Source organism: Podarcis liolepis (genome assembly GCF_965112155.1).
Source record: "Podarcis liolepis genome assembly, chromosome: 2".
NCBI classification, from domain to species: Eukaryota; Metazoa; Chordata; class Lepidosauria; order Squamata; family Lacertidae; genus Podarcis; species Podarcis liolepis.
Window position 1 is genome coordinate 4,512,270 of NC_139555.1, and position 21,151 is coordinate 4,533,420.

Here is a 21,151-nt window from a genome sequence, read left to right on the forward strand (position 1 = left end):
ATCTCTGTGCAGTAGGCTAATTTCTCCACACACCCCTGTTTCCTCCACCCAGATACACCAGAGGCATTATCAGAGTTCCTTGGCAGATTCTAGTCAGGGGGAAACAGTCAAGGAGGGTTCCAAGCAGGGTTAGGGAGGGGGGTGGCCTGGGGAGGGGAGAGATGGCTGGGGTAGTTGTGTGCTTCCAAGCACCAGATAGAGAGACCAGGAGGAGTGCATTCAAGCCTGGCCCCCAGATTCCCCACACCTGCTTTATAATGACCAGCTGGGATGGAAAGTGTTCAGGTCCCTCAGCAGAACCAGTGTCATGGCCCTGCTTGCAGCCTCCCTAAGGCAGCTGGAAGTATTGCTTGCATAATGAATGCACAGTCTTTTGAGTACAAAAGAGAAACTAAGCAAGCAGGGTGTTTTCAGACACTGTGGAGAAAGAAGCGGGGAAACGTGTGAGTGCCTCTCTCTCTGCTAGAGAGGCAGGAAGGTTGTCTTCCACTGATGTCGGCAGAAGTCTTGCTAGTACTGTCAGTCTGGTCCGACACAGACCCACATTTTCTCCCCCCTTCAGCCCTGGCTACTTGGCACTGCCCACTCCCTTCTACCCTTGGCCTTTTAAAGAGCATGTCACAAACAGCAAGACACATCGTGGTTTTACACAATGATTTTTCTGAGCTTCACTTTGACCCCAGTGCCCTTCTTCACAGAAATAGCTTATAGAATTGTACAGTTGGAAGGGATCTCAGTGGTCATCTAGTCCAACCTCCTGCAAGGCAGGAATAAATATGAGCTTTGAGGTAATAATGAAAAGATGGCAAAAGGAACCCATGGACTTTCCCTCAGCACCAAAACTCTCGCAGATTTAGAATTCAGAATTAGAATCACAATCCCCCCCCCCGCCTCCCTTGCCCTTCTTGTCTTCTCCTCTCTTGAATTTTAGAGTAAGATCACTGGGGCAGGGACCGGTTCTCATACACTCTGTGAAGCAACATGCACATTGGTGCTACTATTTACATAATCATAAAGGATCAGGGATGTCTTTCATGGCAGAAAACAGGGCTCCCCTGTAGGCCTGAGCCCCTGTACTTATCTCTGGTAAAAGAAAAAAGTTAGTACTCTTTCCAATCAATATTCTGGAAACATTGCCCAGAAATGGTGGTTTCCCTCACTTGCAAACTGTTCCTCTACCTTACATTAGGGAGGTTATTGGGAGGGGCAGAGGCCGCAGCCCCCCAGGTGACTCCCATCATTCCTGATCGCTGGCTGGACTGATGGGAGTCCTTAACATCCCAAGGGTCACATATTCCCCATTTCTGTATTTGTACTTTCTGCTACCTCCTTTCACCAGTGCTGCTAGGAACAGGGGAAGCTCCCTTATACTAAAGCAGATCCCTGGTCCCTCTAGCTAAGACCTGTCTGCATGCTGCCTGCCAGTGTCCTGCCAGGGTTGCAGACTGGGAACATTCTGGGCCTCCCAAGAGATGCCAGGACCTTCTGCATGCAAAGCAGATACTCTACCAGTCAGCCAGGATGCTTCCCTTTTTCACCTGGAGCTCATGCCTCCGGCCCAAACTCCATGTTTACATCAACCATCCATGCAAATTCTGCCACACGGCTCTAACTAGCAGGTGGGTTTCCCCCAGTCTGGACTACAGACTCTAACCCTTCCCTGCACAGGGAGAATCCCTCCCGAGGCACTTAGTAGCTTTGCAAGGAAGGGGGGATTTATTCAGCAGGATCACCCTGGGTGATCGGTTAACATCAGTTAACCTCTTGCCTTCCTCACTCTGCAGACCACATTCTGATAGAGGTTCCTTCATGTCTGCTATTTAGCATCAAGAAGAAGAAGAAAGGTTCATGGCAGTGGAGGGCAAATGGGGTGCTGCCCCACCCACCTCACTCTGGCCTATCCAGTTTAGGGCGTGGCTCTGCCTGCTAGCCTCCTCCATCTCAGTGTTGCTCTTGCAGGGAGGATGAAGACACACTGGCATTAGCTGTCTCTGCCTGTCATCGGCTCTACCAGCTGTTGGGCTGCCTTGCTTCCACCCCAGCAGTCCCAGTGGGCATCACCACTGATTCCCAGAACTTGGCAGCAAAGCATGTTAGCATCAGGGATCCCTCCCATCATGGCAAAAAAAGCCACACAGGTGGATGCTACCAAGAAAGCACAGCAATGTGCAGAAGGCGGTTTGCACACCTTGGGTGCTAGCAGTGGGCAATCTTTCCTTTCCTTCTCCGTAGCCGTCAGCAGCGCTTCCATAAAGGCAGAGCCCTTCTGGCTCACGGAACAGATTTGCTTGTCCAGCCAAGGAACTGGCTATTGCTGCCTCTGCACAGCTGTGCGGCAGATGTTGTATTAAGAGGAGCGTCAATAAGAGTAACCAGGTGCAAAGGAGGGGGGAGAGACCCTGCATGCCTAATAGATGTGCAGAAGACGGAATTTAGTGAGGACGGCATTTTTCATTGCTCTTAGGGTCTGGATACGGCACTTTCCCAGCCCTGTCTGGGAAAGTGGCAGGGACTGAGCCTGGGGCTTTCTACATGTGGAATATGTTCTCTGCCATTGTGCTGTGGCCCCTCCCATGACACAAAGTACACTGCCCCTCCTGTCTTCCACTGCACCCACTTCATCTTCATCCTATACCTGGCGTAGAAGCCAGCCAGAAACAAAGCCTTGTATTTTTCTGCAGCTGAGCTGTGATGGAGGCTGAGAATTATTTGATGTTCATCATCTTGTAGGTGGAGCATGGTGCAAGTGCTAGCAAAAGAGCCAGGAAGAGTCCAGTGGTGTCAGCTAACCAGGAAAATAACAGCCTCACCTGCTCCTTTACTTTGCTCTTTAAAGAAGATGAACATCAAATAAATTATCCGCATTTAGCTGCAGAAAATCCAGCATCCAGCTGCAGAAAAAATTCTGAGTTGTAGAAATTCTTTGTTACACTTTTTATCCCACCCTTTACCCAAGGAGCTCAGAATGAAGTACATGGTGGCCCTTCCAGGCCATGTTATCGTCACGATAACCCTGTGAAGCAGGTTAGGCTGAGAGATGCTGACCAGCTCAGAGCAAAGCTCAGCACACTATTTATTTTGTTCGAAATATTTATATGAATCACCTATACTCAAAGATTTCTAAGTGATTTACAGTAGAATAAAATACAGAATGATATTCATCATAAATAAATCAGTAGCGTATTAAAAGGAGACCATGTAAAATTAACCTTCCAGAAATTCTTGAAATGAAAATGTTTTCATGCTGAAATCTGTCCAATGTTGGCGCTTGCCTCCCTCACTTCCACGGGGCGGGGGCTCTCTATTGCAGGGGCTGCTGCCCTGAATGCCATTATGAGTATAGAGAGGTTTGATTTAAACTCATGGCTGTGATGTAGCTTTCCTATCCACCCTACCAGGTGTAGGAAGTGGAGGCCTCCAAATGTTGCTGGACTATAACTCCCATCATCCCTGACCATTAATCATTCTGACTGGGGCTGATGGGAATTGGAGTCCAAGAACATCCGGAAGACGACTGATTCCCCATCACTGCTCTGTACCACGGTGACTCCAATTAGCAGCGGGACTTTTCTGAGCTGGGAGATGAACCTTGCCGCTTGCTGATGTATACAGATCAGACTGCTGTTAAGGGGCAAGTTTAAAGGCTGGCTACCCTAATGGGGAGCCGAACAGAACTGAGTGGCTGGATGGTGGTGTCTCAGGAGGTGCTCTGCAGTGTCACAGAAGACTTCATTGCCAGACTGGCTATCTGATGCCTCACAAGCAGGATTATTATAATTCCATGGGTTGGTGGGGAGGACACAAGTCTCTTGAGCCTGAAATAATTGCATGGCAAAAAATGTAGAGGTGCAGGCAGCTCCATGCTGAGATAAGCATCCTCTGTTGAATTTTGCCTGCCACACAACTGCAAAGAAGGTGGCGAATTAAGGCTGCAGTCCTGCACGTGCTTAACGAAGGAATAACTTCCGTTCAGCTCAGCAGGATCACCTTCTGAGCATACATGGAAACCAGGCCTCTCGTGGGCCTCTTCTGAACAAGCCCTTCTGGGAAGGGGCAAGCATGGAACAGTGTATTGGGGGGGGGAGTCCTTGAGGCGCCGCGTTGCTCTTCCTCAATGTCTGTGCCTTTCTTGTCCCTTTCTAGGTGCCAGTTCCGCTTCACCTCTGACTCCCAAAGCCCCGCCGGCAGCCAGCCCTGTCCCCACCAGTGCAATGGAAGGCGGGGGCCTGGGCTGCCCTGTGGCCTCGGGCCCCGACCCCTTCCCCTTCCTGGCACAGGAGCAGGCGCTGCCTTTTGGGAATGCTCTACCTCCCGGGCTGCTCCCACTGGGCTCCTTCCCCTTCTCGCTGACGCTGGGCCCAGAGACGCCACTGCCCCCCCTGAACCTGCAAGGGGACCCCGAGGGGCAGCCCTTGCTGCCTCTGGTGCTGCCCAGCCTAGATTTGCTGCACCAACCCAGCGGACTCCTGGCATCGCTGCTGGGGCTGCCAGAGGCGACCTGCGAGGTGGAGAGGGAGGCAGCCGCCACGGAGCCCCTGCTGGAGCCCTTCAGCAGCCTCCATGAAACTCTGCAGCCCTTGCTCTTCCCAGCACTTTCCACCTCTCCAGCTGTCCTAGCTTTAAACTCAGCACTGCTGGCGACCAGCCTAGGCCCTTCTGACCCTGGGCCAGGCCCCCCACAGGTAAGAAAACTGTAGGCGGGGTTTGCCGGGGGCTGTTTGTTCCTTTTAAGAGGAAGGTAAAAGTTGTACAGGTGCAGCTTCTCCTCTCACAGGGCACTGGGGAGGAGGGAGGGTGGAATGGAAGGAACTGTATTTAGTGAATACCAGCCAGGCTCAGAACACTTAAAGGGGCCTTGTGCAATGTGGTCACAGATGGAAAGCAGGTGGGAGGAGGAGATGACAGCCGCAGGAAGCATGGGGCTTGCACATACCTGAAAAGCAATGTTTTCTGTCTCTCTTTTAAGCTAATGATGGGACAGTTATTATTTTATACGGTGCCTCTTTGCAGAGGCCCATAAACAGCATCCATAGCCCAAGGAGTTTCCATAATTTGTCCATCGCCATGTGGGTGGAGGTGGAGTGATTCTGTATCCCTCAAATACTGTAGAGGGGTGCAGTGCAACTCTGCCCACAGAATCCCTGCCAATCATTGCTAGGACATCCAGTGTCAGGGGATGGGAGGCAGAGCTCTGCCCTCACCAAAATAGCATCCCAAAGTGTAATACCGAAGTGCAGCATCGAAAGCAGGGAGACAGGCATTTACTCCCTAGTGAGGGGCTAGAAAGCGAAGGGCTCTCCAAGATACACGTGGGACTGGGAGCTTCATGCCCGCTTTGCTCCTAGTGCCCTGTGTCTGGGTCTCATTCCTTGGTCATGCTGTAGTGTTATGGAATGCAAGGAATTAATAATGAAGAATGAGATCGACATTTGACGGCTCAGCTGACCTGCCATATTGCACAGATAGGAGCAAGCACGGCTGCTCTAAAAAAACAGAAATTCTGCAGAGGGTGGGGTGCGGCAGCACTGAGCCATAGCACCAGGCTTCAGGCGCTCTCCCCAAATCAGCTGCTGGTCTTGCCCTGCCCCTTGGCTCCCCCCTCACCCTCCGCTGCTTCTTCCGCCCCAGACTGGCCTGGCTGGCACTCCTGTGGCACCTACCTCCACCAGCGCAACATCGACGACTACTGAGGGCGCCCCCAGCACCTCAGGGCGGCTGCATCCCCTGATGCCTCAGCTTGTGAACCCGCTGCTGAGCACCACACTTCTGGGTGAGTTAAACCCCTTCTTTCTGCAGGGTCAACTCCAAGGAAGGTGAAGCCATTAAGGTGCGGAGGGGGGGGGGGCTAGCAGGAGCTGCAGCCACATACTAACGTGTCTGAATCGGTGGGACTGGGATTGAACAGGGCCTGGGTGTAGTTGTGTCTCGGCAGAAAGAAACAGTCCTGCCTTTACAGCTTTGTGTTGCCAGCCCTTCCACCCATTCTGGTTTATTATTTGGGCCTCTAGTTGAAAAGGAATCACAGCCACTGATACTATGCATTCATTAATGCTCCACATAGGGTCTGGTCACCCCCCCCATCCGCCCCCCGGCAACAGAAACCATGAAAGGAGCCAAGCTGACAGTAAAAAAACCTGTGGCCAAGGTCACCCAGTCAGCAAATTGAGGTGGTGATGGGGAAACACCCCTCTGACTTCTGTTTACTTGCATTCTCCCTCTTGATCCAAGGCTGGGCAACTCAGGCCCTCCAGAAGTTTGGACTCCAATTCCCATCAGCCCCTCTCAGCATGGCCTAGGATCAGGGATGATGGGAGCTGTAGTCCAGCAAGATATTGAGGGGAACAGGATCCCCCTCAAAAAAAGATGGGGTGTTTTGGGCTCTCACGTTTTCAGGCTTTGGATTCCAGAAGTATTTGAAAGCCCTTGAAGCCTGTGTGTTCAGCGGAAGTATGGAAGAGCTCTGTGCACTTGTCTAAATTATTCCACTGCAGCTGACAGCAGGTGTATACGTAGAAGTCCCTTTCCCCCTTTTGGAGGAGCAATCCTGTTCCCTTTAGTCAGTATATATTGGGTGGGGGAAGAGAACATACGAAAACAGGCGCTGTTACAGCTCTTGCAGTGAGGCACCTTGGAGCACCCCTGGGGACGGTTGTGTGAGAGTGACATTGTTCACAGCCTGGCCTCCTTCTCTCCACCATGTAGGTGACCTGTCAGGGCTGAACCCAGGCTCCGGCCCCTCGTTGATTGGAAGCCCTCTTCTCCAGGCCCAGCAGCCGCTTCTGCCACCCAGCCTGCAAGGGCCACTGGGACTCCAGCTTTTCCAAGGGCAGCTGCCCCTACTGGCCGCCTCCAACCCCCTGGCCTGCCTCCTCCAGAGCTTGCAAGTAAGTGGAGAGCCGAGGGCTGCATCCGGCTTCCAAGGGCAAGGCAGCGTTCAGAAACCCCCCAGATTCAGTACTTGGGGGAAATGCTTGTGAGTGTTTTTAAACTCACAAATGTACACAAATATGCTGCATTAGCATTGATTACTTTGCTGTATTTGGGTTATTTTGGAATGTTATAGGATGGGTTAGGAGTGTTATGCTTGACATTTTTAAAAATTGCAGCTTTTCACCAAGTTGTGCGTGCACACACACACACACAGACACACACACACACACACACACACACACCCTCTCTCTCTCTCTTTCTCTCTCTCTCTCTCTCTCACACACACACACACACACTTACTTCCTGGTAGCATCCTCACAACTCTGTGAGGTGAAGAGTGAGTGCTGTACATAATTGACAGTAGTCAACAGCTGTTTTAGAAGAAAAGCTGATTTCGGTAAGGGTGATCAGAAGTGTGAGGGGGGTGGGGAGTTGCCACCCATCAGGATAGGGTTTTCCTGGGCTCTTGTTCATGTGTGTTTACATGTAACATGTATTTTAGGCCAGAGTGGGGATTAGACCCTGGATCTCCTTAGTCAAAGCCCAACACTCTCCAATAGGCTGGTTCACTGGGATGGCGAAGGATTAAAAAGAAGCAAGGTGAGATGAGCAATGGAAGCAGGAAAATAGGGAGCAGGGGCAGACACGCCCTGGGTGCTGCTGGACTCCAGCTCCCATCAGCCCCAGCCAGCATGACCAACGGCCGGGGTTGATGTGAGTTGGAGTCCAACATCTTCTGGAACACCACAGGTTCCCCACCGCTGGACTTTGGGAAAGAAATAGTAACACAGGGTGTTGCTGAAAAGACGCATGTTTTGAATACCGAGGCCAGCTTTAATGGACTCAGCAGAAGTGAATTTAAATACGCTTTCGGAGAAGCAGTCTTTGCACAGTTCTGACGGATTTCCTCCGCTGTCTTGTCTCTTTCTGCCAGCTGAGCTCCGGCTTTGGCGTCCCAGAGAAGTCCGTGCAACCGAGTGAAGCCCCAGCCCCAGCCTTGGCCAGCGGGGGCCCTGCAGCAGAGACGGAGCCAGGCCACAACACTGCGTTGCCCCCCCCTTGCACGGACGCTGCCCCTACAAGTGCCTTAGAGCCGCCCAGAGCCCTCGAGCCAGCCAGGCAAGGACAGCAGGAGACCCCCCTGGGGCAGGAGGCCAGCAGCTCGCGCTCCCCGCTCAAGCGGCCCCGCCGTGGCACGGAAGACCTGAACGGAGACTCCGGCAGCAGCCTCTCTCGGGGGCCGGGGCGGGGCGGCAAGTCTGGACGGCGAGGGGGCGGGCGGGGCAGGGGCAGGCGGCACTTCAACGGCCAGCTTCCCGACTTGGGCGCAGGGCACCCGTCCCATCCTGCCTGGCGCTGCAACGGGGAGATGGCGGCCAGCAGTGCTGAAAGCCAAGCGGGCCCTTTTGCTGTCCAGGAGATAAAGGTACGTCAGGTGCCGAAACAAGGGGGACAGGGAGTAGGGGGTGACTGGGAAATGGGCTCCACCCTGACTTGGCTAAGGGGTGGGGGAGGGAGCACGGCTTCAAGGCCCCCTTGCTATTCAGAGGCAAGCTGTCTCCTGCTTTCCTGACGCTGCGGACAAATGGGATGGCTCCACCATGATGGACATCTACCCATCCATATTGCTGGCCATCTGAGTTGGACACCACATGCTGGACTAGGTAGACCCGAGGGCTTTGTGCACCAACGCACTTCTAATGCTGCTGTTTTCAGTACAGGGAATGCCTCTGGTTTGAGCCCTTGCTTCTGCATTGGCTATGAAGGGCCTGTTCCAGGCTGAGCAGCAACAGTGTTCAGTGAGGCTGCTAGGGAGCTTCACACAAGTCTGAGTGAAGCATTGGGTTTGCGCACTGACACTCACACACCCGACACCCTTGCATAGCCAGGAAGAGGGTGTCCATCAAGTCTGACTTTTATCTCAGCTTAGCATTACATTCAAACTGGGGGTTCTGGTTTTTAAAAGACAGACCAGTTTAATAAGTCAGTGAGTTTGAAGTTAGCTTGTTATGAAACTAAAATTGACAGAGCTCTTCAGGGCCGCTTGGTAGGAAGAGGTCAGGGGAGCACATGAGCCTTGTGGGATATTCAAAGTGGCCTTTGCATAATGGTCCTGAGGAGTCCAAGGATTGGAAGATGGACAAAGTGGGTGGAGATGAGTGGGCAAATGGGTGGCTCCAAGGACGCTGGGAGCAGGCGGAGGGGGAGGAGATGCCGATGCTCACCTTCCAGCCATCCTTCTTGCAGGGCCCTCCTGGAAGGCGACCAGCCCGACGTGGCCGGAGGAGAAAAAGCAGGTGAGGACCATGTCCCAGAAAGGATGGGGCTCATGGCAGAAGTTGAGCAAGGTTGGGGGCCACTGAAAGCTTCTTCCTTCTCTTTAATCCACCCTTGTTTTTTTTGCAGTGGTGCCCGGCCCAGCGCCCGACCTGAAGCTACACGGATCCGGGGTCCCAGTGCTGATCCAGGGCCCAGCCCATTGGTAAGTGCCACCCCACCCCAATGCCACCTCCTTCAGAGTGGTAGGCACTAATCTGTCTTGCAGCAAGGCTGCTTTCTCCCTCCTCCCATGTGCCTGGACACACAGCCCAACACCTAGCGGGAAAGGGTTAACCATGCACTTCTCCAAGCCTCCACATCTGTAGGTCGCAAAGACTCAACCAACTGCTTGGGGTGAAAGAGAACCCAAGGGAGCAACCACAAGTCACCACCTCACGCACCCTGCGTGGCACCCAAGTCAGAGCAGAGGCAAACTATTTTATCGGCCAAGTGCTTCTCAAGGTCACAGGCGGCCAGCGAGGGTTCCTCCAAGCTGCTCCCTGGGTCCTAGAGCATGATAGACCTTTTGGCCCACAGTGAAACACCACTGGGTGGCACCAAGGAGGCATAATAGAGCAGAGAAGCCTCTCTCAGCCACCATCCCTGCTACACACAGGGGCAGGCAATGGCCTGTATTCTGTCAAACTAACCCCGGGTCTTCCTCTTGCCGCTCCCCTGTGGCTTCATTGTGGCGCAGCCATGTGTCCTGCCTTACAGAGGTCAGTCCTCTGGGTGAAGGGCGGCCTGGTCCAAGGCCAGTTTAAAGATGAGAAACTGTAAGGAGGCTTCTTCTAACAGGATTTTCTAGAAGATAATCGCATTGAAATTGCCCATGGAAGGTTGGCACCTGGACAGCTGACTGAGCAGGCACACACAGCTCACATGGTCACAGTCTTTCCCACCCTGACAAGATGCATTTCTGTTTCAATAACAGTAGTTCCTAAATTAGCATTGGTACATATTTATCAGCACCTGCATTTTTTTTGCATAAATATGTGCCCTCTTTTGTCCCCCCCCCCTTTTTGTTTGGCAGTGAGGGTGATGCCTTTCCTATTCTGGGGCAATTCACAAGTGGCCACCCCCCACTTCATTGCCACAATTTATGTCTTCAGATAATCATTTCCTTTAAAGCAGTTACTGTCGCTGAAAAGCAAAAACATCAATACACTGTGTGGATCTGATTGTGCCGCAAATGGAAGAGTCTGGCTTCTGGTGTCCATTGGCTTCATCAGGATTTCTGTGTTTTCAGTTTAAAATAAACAATTGATCAAAAAGCTTTCTACATTTTGGAGATGAGCAAAAAACAAAACAACCAGAGAAAAGGCAATGCAAATTCATCTAAAATTGAAGACTTAAAAGGTGTCCTACAATTTTACGGTTCCAGTTACAGATAGGTAGCCGTGTTGGTCTGCCATAGTCAAAATACAGTGTGTATCTGAAGAAGTGTGCATGCACACGAAAGCTCATACCAAGGTGTGTATCTGAAGAAGTGTGCATGCACACGAAAGCTCATACCAAGAACTAACTTAGTTGGTCTTTAAGGTGCTACTGGAAGGATTTTTTTTATTTTGACTACAATTTTACATTATCACTCCCATGCCCTGGTGATTTTATTCTTTGTTTAAAACATTTCCATGTCACTTTTTGAAAGTGCTTATGGCAGCTTAGAACATGATGATTTTAAGTATTTTAAGCTCAAGGCTGTGTGCACAAAAACAGGGTAGAAACCTGTACCTACAGCAGCAAAGCCATCATACCTCTCCCCCTGCCAGCCATTATCTCCATGTCCAAAGGCCTTTTAGAAGAAATGGGCCACCACACACATCACTGGATATCAACAGGACAAGCCCAGAGAAGGACCTGTGAGGAGGCAGCAACGTCAGCAGATCCCAGGAAGGGCAGAGGCTGGGATAAGTGGTTCTCTGGACATCTTCCCTGAAACCACAGGGCAGCAGGACCCAAGAGAAGCTGACAGGAAGCTGGCTGAAGCTGATGAAGTCACCAGGGCAAATTCCCAAGGGAGGGTGACTCCAGGGCCCTGAGGGACTATGAAAGCAGCTGGAGGAGGAACATGGGAGCTTGCCCTAAGTTAGAGGATTTTAAGTTAGAGCCTTTGCCTTTCCTTTTTGTTGTCAAGAGGGAGAAATTGTTTGGAGCAATGGCTGACGTCATTGCTCTGGTGACAGCGCTCAGAAGTGGAAGTGACTTCCTTGTGCCTCAGCCCAGCAAAGGGAGGCACAACTTTTTCCCTCCGCTGAGGGAAGATGGAATAGGGCTGTTGAAGATGATCTCAACAGCAGAAATGGGTAGAGTATGTCATTCTTGTAAGGACACATTGATGGGAATCTGGATTTCCACGAGGGGGAAAATCTGCAATCTACCAAGTAGCCATTGCCACAGTCTGCTGGGAAAGCTTCATTCACTTCAGTGGGGCTTGTGCTGGAGAACTGGATTGTGCCCCATTGGCAAGATTGGTTATCCTGTCCCATTCTGCCAGCTGCAATGACACCTGCATTGACTGCTTCACCCTCCCACCTCTTGCCAAAACCCATTAGTTTTCCACTCTGCTATTGTCCAGTTTTGCCAGCAGGACAGAGTATTGGGTGTTCATTATGTGTTCATATTCGCATCAACCCTCCGGAACAAACCAGTTTTTTGTTTCAGCAATTGGCAAGGAGAATTAGCAAGGCCTTTTCTGTTACAACCCCAAAGCTGAGGAGAGAATTCTCCAGAAAGAGACATCATCAGCTCGCATCTCTTCTTGGCCCTCATCGTAATGGGAGGCTCACGGTTCAGTGGTAGAAGCCTAGAGACCTTCGCCATGCCAAACATATGCTCTGTCTCTGAGCTATTACCCTTCCCCTTAGTTTGCTGCCTGGACCCAGGAAGGGATTTCTTTTGCACTCCATCCTATTCCCACCCTTCCTACTATTATCACTGGACTAGGGCGGTCCCAGCTTGCCTTAGCTATACCTTTTAGTTTTAGTACCCACTGCAGAGTTAAGTTTTATTGTTGCATGTACATCCCCCTTCTGTTTTATGGGGTGTTTTGCCTGCTGCCTCTGCCTTCCTTCTTCCACACCCCTTCCCTCTTTTCACGCCCTGGAAATAAATGGACTTTATTTATAGCAGGAGCGTCCCCTGCATTGGCGTAGATGCAGCTCCTGCCTCTGAGCTCTGCCCACTTAGTAACCCGAGCTTTAAACACCCCCTTCACTCTCTTTCTCTTTTTCTGCTAGGTTGACTACACTGTTGCTCGTCGGCCACGGCCTGGCCGACCCGTGAAAAACAGGAGGAGGAAACTGCCCACATAGCACCGCCTGAACCGGAGACCCCCCCCCCTCGCTCCTAAGCGATCAGAGCTTAGGACACCTCTGGCTTCTCTCTCTCTCCCCCCCAACCCCCCTTAATCTCTGGTGCCCACCCCCTGGACATGGGGCGAGGGGAGGGAAATACCAGCAAGAGGATCGGCTGCTGCTGCTGCTGCTGGGCTCTTTGCGCCTTAGCCGTGAATGTGTTGTAGCTTCACCAGTTGCCTGGGTCCCGAATCTCTCCTAAAAGGGACCCCTGAAAGCACAAGGTGCATCTCTGGTCACAGCATTTGTTTTGGGATGTGGGTGGGTGGGAGCAAAGGCTGGGATGGGAGCAAAAGGAGCACTAGAGCTGGACACACCCATAGCACTTCTTGGAAGCTTTTCTTCTTTCTTTCAATGACCTGACGGGGAGTCCCTTGCCGCTGTGTAGTAGCTGCCCCTTCCCCTGACGCTGGCGAGATTCCCCTCCCCCCCCCCTTGGTTTAATCTCAGAACCTCAGCAGGAGTAGCAAGGGCTGTGTGCTCCAGGAAGAGGACATCCTGGCCCTTTCACTTCCCACCTTACCTCAGACCTGTGTGCGCTTTAGCACCAGGTGAGAACCAGCTCAGGGTTTTAATACAAGAATCAGTCTCTTTCTCTTTCTCTGCCTTGCCAAAAACACACACAAGATCCTGGCCCCTGTGCTAAAGGTACAAAGCAATAAGGAAAAAGAAGCCACGTTTTTGAAGGGAGGATTCATTCCCTTCCATAGTTCAGCAATTCATTCACTCCCCGCCACCACACTCCCCCCCCCCCCCCGCAGCCCCCCACCTCCATTGAGACGCTACTGAAAGAGAGTGGCCACGAGGCAAAGTCTGGCTGGTCCTTGGCTCTAGTTGGGCTCCTCGGACTGGTAGGGCTTCAAGTTCTCACCCCCCCCCCTTTACACACACAAACGAAAAAGCAACCTTTGCCTACGTATTTTTCTCTCTCTATAGAAATCCTCAAAAGAACACTCAGGTCCTTGCCCAGGGAGAGGAGGAGTTTGTGCTCTAACTAGAATTGGCCCAGCTTTGCCCCTGCACCTGCTTCTCTAGCCCCCTCCCTGCAAACATACACACTACAGCCTTCATCTCTGAACGACCAAAACGCTCCACACCCCAAGTACACCACCACCTGCCCCCATGTCTGGTTGAGAATCTTGACGGATTATGCAAAAGCACTGTGTAGATACTGTACAGTTCGCGCTGTCTCCCCCTCCCCTGTGCACTTCAAACCAACCAACCAACTTCGGCCTTTGTTTTGTATAAATAAAATTTTTAAAAAGGAATTTGGAGGGGGGAACTATTTTCCTTTTTCGAGCTTAAATTTTGTTTTGTAAAAAAAAAAACCAATTACACAATTGTGAATTGTAGCTTTTCTATGGGAGCGACTTTTAATTTAACAGATGAAAATATTTTGCCGCTTAGATCGAAGTTACTGTTTCTTTACTTGTTTATTTTTTTGGGGGGGTGTGTGTGTTTTGTATCAAGTATTAAAATATGTATTTAAAACAAAGTCTTATGGGGTTGGTCTTTTGTCAGCTCAACTCACAGCTCTGGAAGCAGGGTGGTGTGCAGCCCGTATTTTTAAGAGGCTGAAAACACCCTGCCTTAAACTAAGTCAGACCACTGGATGAGATGGAAATAGGGTGGTGGTCTGTGTGCAAGGGAGAGCCGAAGGAAGGAGGAGCAAGAGAAAAGGAAGTGAAGGTGAAAATGATATGTGCATGCAAGATACACAATAGGAGAGAGGCTACAGCATGGAAACGGGTGATTTGTGTGCAACAGAGAGTTGAGAACAGGAAGGGGATTTCAAAAAAGCAGAGCGCAGGAGGCATGGGAAATGAAAGCAAGTGCATGCAAGGGCCTGAAGAATAGGAAGAGATGGTGGTTTTGTAATTTGGCAGAAGGTGAAAAAGGTGCTTAGTCACTAAGTAGTCCAGTGTGGAAAGAGGCAGATGCAGGAGTTTACCATGGAAGTGGATCGTGTGCAAGGCGGGGGTTGCCTAAAAGGAGGAAGAATCAACATGGGTGTGAAGGTGAAAATGGGCGCAGAGGGGGTGTTGCAGAATAGAAGTGGCTTCAGAAATGGGGTTTGGAAGGTGAAAATTGAGTTTAGTTACGTGAGTTACAAGAGGTGATTTCTGCACATACTGTAGAGGGAAATGAGGATTGGGCTTCTCAACCTCATCTAGGAGAAGGAAAACACTGATCCTAAACCTCTGCCGCCTTGCAGGATATCTTTGGGAGAAGAAAAGGCTAAGGAGTGGAGTCCCTAAGGCGGCTGGATGGCTCCTTGTCTGCCTCCTTCCAGCAATTCCTGCAGCCAAGCTGATGCCAAACATAGTGCTCTGCTTTCCTTTGGAAAACATCAGTGAGGCGGCGGGGGGGGGGGGTCTGGGCAGCCCAGGACCTCCAGACACGCTGCCCAGGCTTGTGCCCCAGGGAGGTCACCGTTGGCTTCAGTGCTGGTTTCGCCCCTGGCGGCACACTCCCTTGTTTCTCGAGACAGAAGGATGCCAACCACCATACTTGTATGAGGGTGGGAAGGGGAAGCTCCAGGGAGTTAATGTGGGGGTTAGTGCACACAGCAGGCAGGCGGAGGCCCAGCTCCTAGTGTTATTTGCTTATCTCATGATATATTGAAAGCTGGCTCTTCAGAGGTGATGGATGGGGAAGAAATTCAAACATAATGGAGTGAATGCACTAGTCAGCCACAGCCCAAACAGGGCTTCTGGTATGTGAGTCTTTGAAGCTGTATATCTGTCCTTCATCACACTCTCAGTATTTGCTGTAATAACGAACAGCTTTAGCAGTGACCTAGTCAATGTGACTGCTACCCAGCAGAAATTATTTTGAGCGAGCAGCAGTGAATGAATCCCTCCACCCTGAATGTAATATGTGAAGTGGTGTCACTTCAGTCCTGGGAGTTCAGTGTAGGCTGTGCTATTTCACTATAGGAGAGGAGATTGGAAGAGCTTGTGCAGACTTCCCAAGGGTGAAATGGGACAAGAACTTAAGAAGAGCTCTCTGGATCACACCAAAGGCCCATCTAGCCCTGTTGTCCACAGAGGGCATTAGATGTCTTTGGGAAGCCCAGAACAAGAGCAGGGGAGCAACAGACCTCACCTGATGCTTGTCTCCAAGCACCTCATACTTAGTGCCAAAGTGTTTCTGGACGAGCCAAAAGCCATTGTAACTAAGAGCCACTGGCAACCTTCTCCTTCATGAAGAGCACAATCTGGAGAGTACAGAAAGACAAGACAAGCACATGCAACCTGTTCCCCCCCCCCCCACAAAAACGAAGTACAGAGCACTAAGCATAAGTGTTTAATGACAGTAAATAATTATACAACAATACAATCTGCTTCCATGCCAGGCTGAGAGGTAAGATAATCTTTCCAAGTAGAAGGCTCCGAGCCAAGCAGCAGTGAGTACAACTTCCCAGGTGGATACGCAAAGTTAGTTTCCTCTCTAGCACACCCTCCCTCCAATATGGAATGCAACACTGCCCTCTGCAGTCAGCATCAATTGCCACAGGGGTGCAAAGCATTGCAAGAGGTGTGGGGGGGGGGCGCACACACCTGCCCTCTAACAGAGATAAGCACTCAGCCCACCAGCCCTCATCAAGGCTGAACTCCCACTAAGTGCACACGAGAAAAGGTACAGAGGTAGGGAAGGGACGGAGCGGTTAGTGCTTATTTGGACAGCAGGCAAACCTCAGTTCCTGCCTTTGTAGACTTTGTTAAGGGGATTCACTTGGCAAGCTTCTGCACCCGTGCGTTAATGGTGGCAAAATTGTCCTCCACGGTAGCCAGGTTCTCCTTCATAGTCTTCTGAACCTAGAGAGAGATGGAGGGAGAGAACATGGATAGACGCCAGCCATATGGAGGGCTTGCCTGAGCAGCTGAAGGGAACATGTTCCACCATGGCTACCTACCAGCATGTGAGTCAGACCAATGAATCACCTGGCTCTATTTAGGGCACACAAATGTCGCAAGATGGTTTTCAAAATAGTCCGCATACACTTTGGCTTTCAACCTGCTGCCTCTCAGGGTGGCAGTGCTCTCTATAGCAGCAACAGGGAAGCTACAGTCCCTCCCAACTCCCACCAACCCCAGCAAGCGTGGCTAAGTGGCCAGGGATGGGGGAAGCAGAAGTCCAACAAGGTCTGGAGGGCCACAGGTCTCACTCCCGCTCTAAAGCAGCCAAGTTGCCATTTTCTAAACGTGTATGGCAGGACAGTTTCCAGCAAAGATGTGCTCCCCCAAACGCACATTCCCAGCATGTTTACACTCCTGTCCCAGTGACATCTATGCTGGTTTGGCCATGTCCACAGAATGGACAATAGCAGGATCCTGCAGGATGTGCTCTGTGGGGAGCTGGCTTCAGGCACATTGCACTACGAAGTCTACATCTCATAGTTGTGGTAAAGGGATCTGTGCTACAGGGTGAAGCGGCTGCAGTTTATTCGCAGAAACAGTGGAATATACAGCTGGGGTGCTCTCCCCACAACTAGGTGCACCCACGCTATCCATACTGGCCAGCTTGTAGAGACCCGAGTAGTCCCACAGGCAGTTCGCCAAAGCCCCGAAACCCACCTGTGTCAGCAGAGAAGCGTTGTCCTTCAATGAATTAGAAATCATCTGTTGGGTGGTGTCTAAATGAGTCAAGAGCTGCCCAAACTGCATGGCTGTAACAGAGAAGAACCAAAAAGTCAGCTTGGGGACAGGAAGGACAGCCACCCAGTTCACTGGGGCAATGGGAGGCCCAAAGTCTCAAATGGTGGAGGGAAGATACAATACCTTACTTATCAAACCTTTATTAGGCATTGTGCAAATAAAACCATAAAAGAGGAAATAACATATAAAAGCTTTGAAATATATATAAAAGGCAGCAGTTGGCTACATACATATATATATATATACATATAAAATCAGTGGTTTTCGTTGTTAACCTGCTCCTTGGAGGACTGCTACCAAAAACTCGGCTACCCCCGCCGTTACCCTTTGGTCGACGTCGGATAGGCAGAATCCCACACATTCACCTTGCTGGGGTTCCAGACCACCCAAAAGAGGGGACAGCACGCGTTGACGTGGGATACTGTACAATGGGCAATGAAAGAGAATATGCTCTACAGTGTCCGGGACATTCATAGAACATCTGCAGAATCTCTTGTTTCTAGGAATGTTTTGATATCTTCCCCTGACGAATGCTGAGGGAAAAACATTCAAACGGGCCAGCATAAAAGCCCTACGTTGGGCTGGGATTATTAATTTAGTGACGTAATTGGCTCTGCTATCTAAGATATTTAAATCATAGAATATGGGGGAACAAATTTTGTTTACAGCTGCCATAATATTTTGTCTCTCGACATCCTTTAGTCTAGTTTGGATATTATGGAAAATGTATTGCTCATTAGAATTGTACAGGGGCTCCAGCTCGATGCCTAAAGATTCAATCTTTTTTTCGAGGTACTGATACCATCTTGATTTATAGGAGTCTTTGAGCAAATCAGCGAGCAGACTTGATGGAGGGCAGCGAAAATGGCAGCGTAACCAGTACTTTATTGAGGTGGACCATGCCCAATATTCCATTGTGTGTATGCCTATTTCTGCACACATTGTTTCATATTTAATCACAGCTGGGAGTCCAAGAATACGTCTCAGAAAGCTGGAGTGAATCTTTTTTAAATCACTGTTATATGCTTGGACCCATAGCGGGATTCCATAGAATATCTGGGATTGCACTTTTGTTTTAAATATCTGATTGGCCGCAGGAATAAATTGATTACCTTTCTGATAATAAAAACGGGCAACTGCTGATGAGGTACACTTTGCCTGTTTTATGGCATTTGTGCGATGATTTGCCCACCCTAAATTGCTCTGGAATAAGATTCCCAGATACCTATAGATTTTCACTTGTTGGATTTCTTGCCCTCTTATTTTCCATTTCTCTAATTTCCAACCATTCGAGAAGACCAAAATTTTTGTCTTCTCATAATTTATAGAGAGTTTGTTACATTCGCAGTAAAGGATCAGAGAAGATATAAGACGTTTCAGACCCAAGCTCGTTAATGATAGTAGGACAGCATCGTCTGCGTATAATAAGAGAGGAACTGGTTTCTGATTAAGTTTAGGGGCATGTGATTCTATTTTTTGGAGGTGATCTGGCAAGTCTGATAAAAATAAATTAAATAGAAAGGGAGCGAGAATACACCCTTGTTTTACCCCTTTCGAGTTTGGGATGTCTGATGAAAGGTGACCTTTGGTGTTAAGTTTGACTTGACAGGTATTGGAAGAGTATAGATTTTGTATTAGAATCAATAAGCGCTGATCAATTTTTAATTCTGCGAGTTTCCTCCACAGCTTTGGACGGTCAATTGAGTCGAATGCACCACGAAAGTCTACAAAAGCAGCATATATCTTAGATTGCCTTTGGGATCTATATTTTTCAACCAAATGCATAAGTATAAGGCAGTGGTCTAATGTAGAGCAACCTTTGGAGAAACCTATTTGTTCTTTCCCTGGTAAATTTAGATTTTTCATCCAGGTAAGAAGTTTAGATAAAAGGTGCTTAGCGTAGATTTTCCCTATCACTGATAATAGGCTTATCGGTCTGTAATTCCTTGGTTCTTTTGGGTCGCCATTTTTAAAGATTGGGATAATTATTGATCTTAACCATATCTCAGGTATGATCCCATATTTATCTATGAGAGTAAACATTTGAGCTAAGGGTTCTGCCCACCAATCTATATAGGTCTTGAATAATTCTATTGGTAGACCGTCTGGCCCAGGCGATTTCCCCGATTTGAAATTTTTAACTATCTCTCTAATTTCCTCTTCTTCTACCCTTGGCCACTCCTGGAGTTTATTGATTTTATTTTTAGTGGTCTCATTTCCTTTGAGTTCACTGTGTAGATTGTTAAATACAGATGTGAAGTATTGGGACCATTTGGATTCTGCAATTGGTGGTAGAGTTAGTTGGTTTTCGGCTTTCAATCCTCCGTACACCAGGTTCCAGAACGCTTTGTTGTTTTTACTCTGAATTGAGTCGAGTAATTGTAGCCATTTTTGGGTTGCATATTTCTGTTTCTTTTCGGCCAGAATGTAATGGTATTGTCTTTTTTCATCAAGATAAGAGGGCTCTAGTTTAGCGCGATTATTTTTAAATGTTTGGCGCAGCTTTCTTTTTAGCTGGAAACATTCGTCATCAAACCAAGGGCTAGCGCTATGTTTAAGTACCCAAACTTTAGGTGGAGTACTAAGCTCTACGAACATTTGGAAGATTTCATTATAAATTTTCGGAATATCACTGTAGGGATTAGTGGTCTTTAAGTTGGATAATACCAACGAAGGAAGAATGGCAGACAAAGTTAACAGAATATATAGAAATGGCAGGACTGAAAGACAGAAAAAGAGATCAGGATAAAAAAACTATTTGAGGAAGATTAGAAATGTTTTATGGATTATGTAGAGACATAGTGTAAACATATTAAGAAGTTAACAGTAACAGAATAATCGGAAGTCATAATAGAATCTGTTGTGTATGAATCTATTTTTTTTCTTTTCTTTTTGTAATATGTATTGATCTTGGATTGTTTCTGTCGATTGTTTTTTGCAATATAAATTAAGCATAAAAAATGAATAAATTCAGCAGTAAAACATACTGAGATGTGAAGATGAGGAAAATGAGACATAGGGAGAAATTAGAATATGTAGGGGGGGAGTAATAAAATGCACAGTAGAAGGAGGGGAAGGGGAGTCAATATCAATTGTGTATTTCTTTTATTTGAAATGTTATTGTTTCAAGTGTAAAAAAGAAAAAAATGACAATGGCAAAATAAATAACCAAAAAGGGGAGGCCCAAAGGCTGAGGCAACTCTTCTGCCTTCCTGAGTTAGAGAATGCCCCTGCCTGGCTCAGAGGCTCAGAGGCTCACCTTGCTCATGCAACTGCCGCACAGCAACCAGGCGCTGCACCACCTCAGGGAGGGAGCTGGCCAGAGGGCTCCAGCGCTGCACAGTCTCATAGAGTTGATGCACCTGTATGGGGGGGGGGGGCAAAAAGTTATCAGGAAGGGGGGGGGAGTCCAAGTGGGAACCTGGTCTTCAACTTTAGGCCAATCATCTTCCTCCATCACCATCCCTCCAAAAAACTTCCCATGCGTTCATGAACACATACATATACTGACGACAAAATGTAATCTAGTTTTGCTCACAATCTCATTGCTTGGCTGGCAAAAGCAGAAGTCTGTCAACAAAGGGCCAGTGCACAAAGCATGTTGCATTCGTCCCTTGGTGACACAGCATCAAATGCTGACTTGCTCAGGTGAATGAGCCAGCAGAGTTCTGAACACCAGACAAAATGTTCACATCACAAAATGCGGTGCTGAGGTCCTGCTCACAAGCTTCTTGTGAACAAGATGCTGGACTATGAGAATATGAGAACAAGATGCTGGACTAGATGGGCCTGATCCAGCACGGCTCTTAACGTTATGTTCTTATGCTCTATGGTGGAGCTCAGCTCACACAATAAAACAGGCAGACATCACATGTTGAGTGATCA

The 21,151-nt window shown here is 49.2% G+C and overlaps 2 protein-coding genes across 3 annotated transcripts in view; one reads left to right on the top strand and one right to left on the bottom strand.

The window, feature by feature from the left end:
- Positions 1–14,100, top strand: part of MBD6 (methyl-CpG binding domain protein 6) — a 31,559-nt gene extending 17,459 nt beyond the window's left edge. Inside the window, exons 7-13 of the mRNA XM_083486422.1 lie at positions 4,144–4,682; positions 5,629–5,770; positions 6,703–6,884; positions 7,865–8,356; positions 9,178–9,227; positions 9,337–9,412; positions 12,489–14,100. Of these exons, the coding sequence (XP_083342548.1) occupies positions 4,144–4,682; positions 5,629–5,770; positions 6,703–6,884; positions 7,865–8,356; positions 9,178–9,227; positions 9,337–9,412; positions 12,489–12,563 (1,556 nt within the window). The 3' untranslated portion in view covers positions 12,564–14,100. The remainder of the gene's footprint in view (positions 1–4,143; positions 4,683–5,628; positions 5,771–6,702; positions 6,885–7,864; positions 8,357–9,177; positions 9,228–9,336; positions 9,413–12,488) is intronic.
- A 1,801-nt stretch (positions 14,101–15,901) lies between these two features.
- Positions 15,902–21,151, bottom strand: part of DCTN2 (dynactin subunit 2) — a 41,340-nt gene continuing 36,090 nt past the window's right edge. For both annotated transcript variants that reach the window (XM_083486725.1, XM_083486726.1), the window contains 3 exons: positions 20,526–20,628; positions 17,186–17,277; positions 15,902–16,426 (listed from right to left, as the gene is read on the bottom strand). In XM_083486725.1, coding sequence (XP_083342851.1) covers positions 16,340–16,426; positions 17,186–17,277; positions 20,526–20,628 — 282 coding nt within the window. In that variant the 3' untranslated portion in view covers positions 15,902–16,339. The remainder of the gene's footprint in view (positions 16,427–17,185; positions 17,278–20,525; positions 20,629–21,151) is intronic.